Raw genomic sequence first — 6,000 nt, 5'->3', positions numbered from 1 at the left:
CACCACTAAATGACAAACAGCATTGTCGAGTTGACGGACCATCTCCAGGGGAAGCGGCAATAACTTTTGTAGATGTGCAGCAGTTGTTTTCCACTAATACAGAATGCAACAACCCTTATATACCCGATTGTGAAGCCAATCGTCAAATGTACCTGTCCGTACATTTTGTCACGCCACCTGTGATATAATCCTGTTATTGACTTCTTGCTGCGACAGACAATCAGTGACATGGTTCTTTTAACAAAGAAATCACCGAAGCGTAAAATAAACTCACCAGATTGATATACCGAGTTCAGAAAGTAAACCCAAGTCAAGAAAAAAAAAAAATTCCATATTAAATGCCAAGTCTGTATATATATATATATATATATATATATATATATATATATATATATATTTATATATATATATATATATGTATATATATATATATATATATATATATATATATATATATATATATATATATATATATATATATATATATATAGATATATATATATATAGATATATATATATATATATACAGACTTGGTATTTAATATGGAATATTCTATTTTTCTGGACTTGGGTTTACTTTCTTAACTCAGTATATTAATCTGGTGACTTTCTTTTACACTTTGGTGATTTATTTGTTAAAAGAACCATGTCACTGATTGTCTGTCACAGCAAGAAGTCAACAACAGGATTATATCACAGGTGGCGTGGCAAAATGTACAGACAGGTGCATTTGATGATTGCCTTCACAGTCGGATATACAAGGGTTGTTGCGTTCTGTATTAGTGGAAAACAACTGCTGCACCTCTCCAAAAGTTATTGCTGCTTCCTCTGGAGATGGTCCATCAGCTCGACAATGCTGTTTGTCATGGAGTGGTGGCTTTACGAAATTATGGCATGAAACAGCGTGCTATTGCTCGGCAGTATGACATCACTCAAGGTCAGGTGTCAAAGATCCTGAAACAAAATGCTCAGAGGGGTGTCCCTACTCCAATACCGAGGCCAGGACGTACCCGCAGAACCACAAGGAGTGATGATCGCCAGCTGCACCGGTTAGTCCGCAATGGCTGTACCCAGTCAGCTAATCGGCTTTGGGCTGAGTGGCAGCAACTGACAAATGTGCCTCTATACAGAAGGCTAATCAACCAACGACTGGTTCAAGCAGGCTATCGTGCCAGGCATCCCCTAAGTAAGCCACGCCTGACCAGACAACACCGCCAGCGCCGATTGCAGTGGGCCAGAGAGCACCATCAATGGCAGCCAGGACACTGGAATCACGTGATCTTCAGTGACGAGTCTAGATTTCTGGTGTATCGTCAAGATGGCCGCGTCCGAGTGCACAGACAAGTGCATGAAGCCTACAACAAAGATTGTATAGTGCCAAGAGTCCAAGCTGGAGGTGGTGGGGTGACCGTTTGGGCTGCTTTTCATGCAGGGGGCAAAACTGACCTGGTTGTTCTGAATGGAAACCTGAACCAGTACAAGTACAGGGCCATTCTGGAAGAATCATTGCTTCCATTTGCTCGTGCAGCCTTTCGAGGAAACCTTTTCTTCTACGATGACAATGCACGGCCTCATCGTGCTCGCATGATCCAATACTTTCATGCTGACCGTGGTGACGAGCATATGGAGTGGCCTGCCATGTCCCCCGATATGAATCCGATAGAGAACTTGTGGGCAGAATTAACGCGTCAAATCGACCACTTGGACCAGCAGCCGACCTCTGTGCTTGAATTGCAGCAGGCTATTGTCACTGCATGGCAAGCGATTCCTGTCCAAACCTTGGCAAATCTCGTGGAGAGCATGCCTCGACGTGTACGTGCTCTCCTGAATGCTCGTGGGGTTACACGAAGTACTGAACTGTAATTTTACTGTCCGTAATCCCAGTCGTAATTTAACTTTTGTTTTTGTTAAAAAAATTTTTGGCTAATGTGCAAAATAAAGAGTTACTTCTGGAAAACGTACAGAAGTTTAACACAGTACTGTCCATGAATTGAGTTCGATATCAGTTTACATCACTTTCAAGGATCAATTTATTTGCTTCGAAATGTCAAGTGTGGTTTTTGTTTCTTTTAAAGGTCACATTAACAAAATCTGGAATAATTTCAACATAATTCCAATGAACTTTTGGTTCTAAGACATCTTGAAAATTAGTTCACCCCCACAAAAAAAAAATTCCATATTAAATGCCAAGTCTGTATATATAGATATATATATATATATATATATATACCTCAATTTTTCCAGTTTTTATTGAAATTTACGCACTTTAATGTCTCAATGTACTCTGACATTAAGCATAGAACAAATAAACAATTGGAGATAAAAAAGAAATCATAGAATCATTTTGTTTAACAAAATTTAATTTAAATTTTTGACTCAGCAAAGTACCGGTAGCCACCTTTTGCAGATATAACCGCCGAACACACTCGTGGCATTCTTTCTACAATGGAAATCAAATATTGTTCGGGAAGTTCTTCCCATCACTGTTGCACAAGTTCCCACAAATGTGTTGCACTTGTAGGTTGCTTTGCTTTCACCCTTCTGTCCAGTTCATCCCAAACCAGCTCGATGGGGTTTAAGTCTGGAGACTGTGCTGGCCATTCCATGATTTGAAGCCGACTGTCTTGTTCTTTTCCTCGAAGGTAGTTTTGACATAGCCTGGAGGTGTATTTAGGGTCATTATCTTGCTGTCGGATGAACCCCTGACCAACTAGGCGTATACCAGAGGGTATTGCATGGTGCTGCAAAATGCTGTGGTAGCCGTTTTGGTTCAGGGTGCCAGTCACTCTGTGCAAGTCACCGACTCTGGATCCAGCAAAAGAGCCCCAGACCATCACGCTTCCTCCTCCATGTTTGACAGTTGGTGTCACACACTGAGGAACCATCCTTTCGCCTACTCGACGGCGTACAAAAACCCTGCGTGATGAACCAAATATTTCAAATTTTGATTCATCAGTCCATAAGACCTTCTTCCAGTCTTCAGTAGTCCACTGGCGGTGCTTCATGGCCCAAGCAAGCCTCCTTTTCTTATTTTGCCATCTTAGCAATGGCTTTCTTACTGCCACTCGACCTGTCAAACCTGCAGCTCGAAGTCTTCTCTTCACAGTTGAAACTGAGACTTGCTTACTTCGACCAGTGTTAATCTGTGCTTGAAGCTGTTGTCCTGTGAGCTGACTATCACGCAAGCTGTTGACTCTCAGAAACTTGTCTTCTAATTCTGTTGTGGCTTTGGGTCTGCCAGACCTCGTCCTGTCAGAGTTTCCTCGAATTTCCAAGTGCCTTTTGATGGTGTAGGAAACTGTACTCACTGACACCTTGGCTTTCTTTTCAATTTCTTTAAAGGAAAGACCGACACTTTTAAGGGTTGTCAGGGTCTGTCTGTCTTCCTGCTTACCTTTGTACCATTTCAGGTTATTCACTGGACTTGCATTGCTTAAATTTCAATAAAAACTGGAAAAATTGAGGTGTTGCAAAACTTTTGACCGGTCGTGTAGTTTTGGCACACATTAGAATGATCAATCTCTATGTGGCTTTGACGTTTGTAAACAACCCAACCAAACTTTAGGATGTCCATTTAACAGGTGGCAATCATTCAACTTTGAATGTGGCCGCACAGACCCAAGTCTCAGCCTCGGAGGAGCCTGTGTCCATTTATTGACTTTCTGTGATGGTTTCCGGTCATTGGTGAGCATTTCTGGTTACAGCCAGCCAGATGGCTTTTTCACTAGGGGGACATGGGACCTGGCTGCTTGTCTGGAGTGACTGCTGACACTGGGGAGGCGTGCCGAGAAGGTGAATGCCCAGACAACCCCCTTCCACTTGGTGAATGCTTCCACTGCAGAACAACCATGAGGCCACACATTAGCCTTTGTTGAACCTCAGCTTTACTCCAAACTGATGAAGATATTTATATAAACTGGATTATAAGATTTATATAAACTGGATTACCTTCCTTATTGCATGTTGCCATTTTTTGGGGGTAGCGGTGAGAGGGACGAATGCTACTTTTCTTCTTTCCAAGTGTGGCAAGTCTGTATGTGCTGATTGATACTCAACCCCTGGATCCCGCCACAACGTGAACTGACCTTTAATCCTTCCTTTTATAAGTTTACTGAAAGCTTTATCGATCCGATAGCAAGCCTTTGGATATGAAAGAGACATTTTAACTAGTCTTTCTAATTTCTTTTTATTTCAGTTGTACATTTGAATGTAAAACCGTTTGCCTGAGTTGTTTTGAGCAATTTCTGAATGGCAAAGAACCTCCTTATAAAGTCGATGCTTTTCCTTTTTCTAGAGGTACCCATCAAGCTTTCAAAGGAGAATGGTCTTGAAATGGAAGAGGAAGCAAGGCCCCTGGGCTTCTCAAAGATTTTGTGTGACACTGAGCAGCCCGAGCAAAAGTTTGGGGTTATGGGCACCCCCAATATGGATAGCGGGAATGGAGATGAAAGCAAACATGGTTCTGATGACGAAGGTCGTTCAAATCGCACAAATGGACCTGACTTTGGTCAAGACGTTCAAGTGCAGGCTGAGCACACCACTGAAAGTGGGAACCTGTTGGATGAAGACCCCAGGCTAACAGAACGTGTGGAATCTGGTAAGGACTTATAGCCTACATGTATGCACATTGCACACTCGCCTCTGAGCCTGGGTTTGAATCCCGACCTTGCTACTGTATAACTTAGTAAACCTACCATTCTGGTGTTTTGGAGGCCGGACGAGGTACCAATGTGATAAATAGATATTTCGATAAATCGGGATTTAAATTTAATTCAAAAATTGATCCAGACGTCTATTCCCTTTCAAACATTCAAACCGACAGAGGTAGTTATTTATCTCGGCATCCGTAGAATTTTCACCCTTTTGCTCGACTCCGTTTCGCTGTTATTTGGTGGAGCAAAAAGTCAACTGAGCTTCATAGATATTTCGATATATGTTTATTTTTTTTGCAAGGAAGAACAAAATATCTGCATTGATGTCTTCTTTGGTGACAGCTTCCTTACAATAAAGACCTGGGGTTAGGGTTTTTGGGAGATGCTTCTTCTTCATCTTGGAAAGATGGGTTGTAATAAATAAAGTATTAATGCCATTTGCCATTTAATCATGCTCAAATTATTTGAACTGAGTAGTAAAAGTATTTCGGTTCAGTCAATCGGTAAAAATTGCAAGTTTGGAATTTTCAATGTTGTGTTTGAACAATTTCCAAACAGATGTCGTGGTAGGCAAGGTGTGTGCTCATGCTGATAGATCAAAGAGCCGTCGCCTTGGTATTGCCAATGTAAGCAACTTCATTCATAAAACTTGTTTCATAAATTATACAAGCATATCCTAGAGTGTGGTCTAATGCATCAAAGTCTGTGTTGGATCCTCTAAACTTCCGTTATAAATATTTTTCTTCGTTCTTCCATCGATTATCCAGGTGGTGAAATGGTCACAGGAAATGGAGCCAGGACCACACAACTTTTGAGTGACTCTGACGGAGAGGAGTTCTGTGATTCTATGGAGCATTTAGCTTCAAATGAGGTGGGGCCACCTTGTGTGTCATCTATTTTTTTTATTTATTCCCCTTTTGAGACATGTTGACAGATGTTGTGCATGTTTTACGGCGGCGCCATCACAAACTGTGCATTCTGTTGGTGTGAATCCTTCTCCTGTGACTCAGCCAGACAATGCGTAGCATGTGCTAAATCCTATCGGAGAGGGATTAGATGAGGTTCGAGGGGGGCCTCACATTACCCTTCATCTCATCTCTCATGGGGGAATTGTCCATACATTACAAACAAGCCAATCCATTCACAATCCCCAGTTTAAATCTCTATCAACATTGTGATCCGATACTCGACTTGTTTGGGTTTCTCATCCGAACAGCTCACGATGCCCAGGATCCAGCCTCAAGTCTCATATACTACACATGTTTGTCCATTGTTTACTAATCTCCTTGTCATTCACACTGAAGTACACTGATGTCTCTTAATGCCCGTGTCAAGTTCACCGCATGTT

At 41.7% G+C, this 6,000-nt stretch overlaps 1 protein-coding gene across 14 annotated transcripts in view; it reads left to right on the top strand.

Annotated features, from left to right (window-relative positions):
• The window catches only part of ACBD5 (acyl-CoA binding domain containing 5), a 104,402-nt gene that overhangs the window by 54,491 nt on the left and 43,911 nt on the right, over positions 1 to 6,000 (top strand). For all 14 annotated transcript variants that reach the window (XR_013624820.1, XR_013624821.1, XM_078786103.1 and 11 more), the window contains 2 exons: positions 4,295 to 4,597; positions 5,420 to 5,523. Coding sequence is in view for 12 of the 14 variants with exons in the window: in XM_078786103.1 (XP_078642229.1) it covers positions 4,295 to 4,597; positions 5,420 to 5,523 (407 nt within the window). In the remaining 2 variants the exon portion in view is untranslated. The remainder of the gene's footprint in view (positions 1 to 4,294; positions 4,598 to 5,419; positions 5,524 to 6,000) is intronic.

Source organism: Myxine glutinosa, chromosome 10 (genome assembly GCF_964187855.1).
Source record: "Myxine glutinosa chromosome 10, kmMyxGlut1.1, whole genome shotgun sequence".
NCBI classification, from domain to species: domain Eukaryota; kingdom Metazoa; phylum Chordata; class Myxini; order Myxiniformes; family Myxinidae; genus Myxine; species Myxine glutinosa.
The sequence above is the reverse complement of the archived record's forward strand: the minus strand, read 5'-3'. Positions and strand labels throughout refer to the sequence as shown.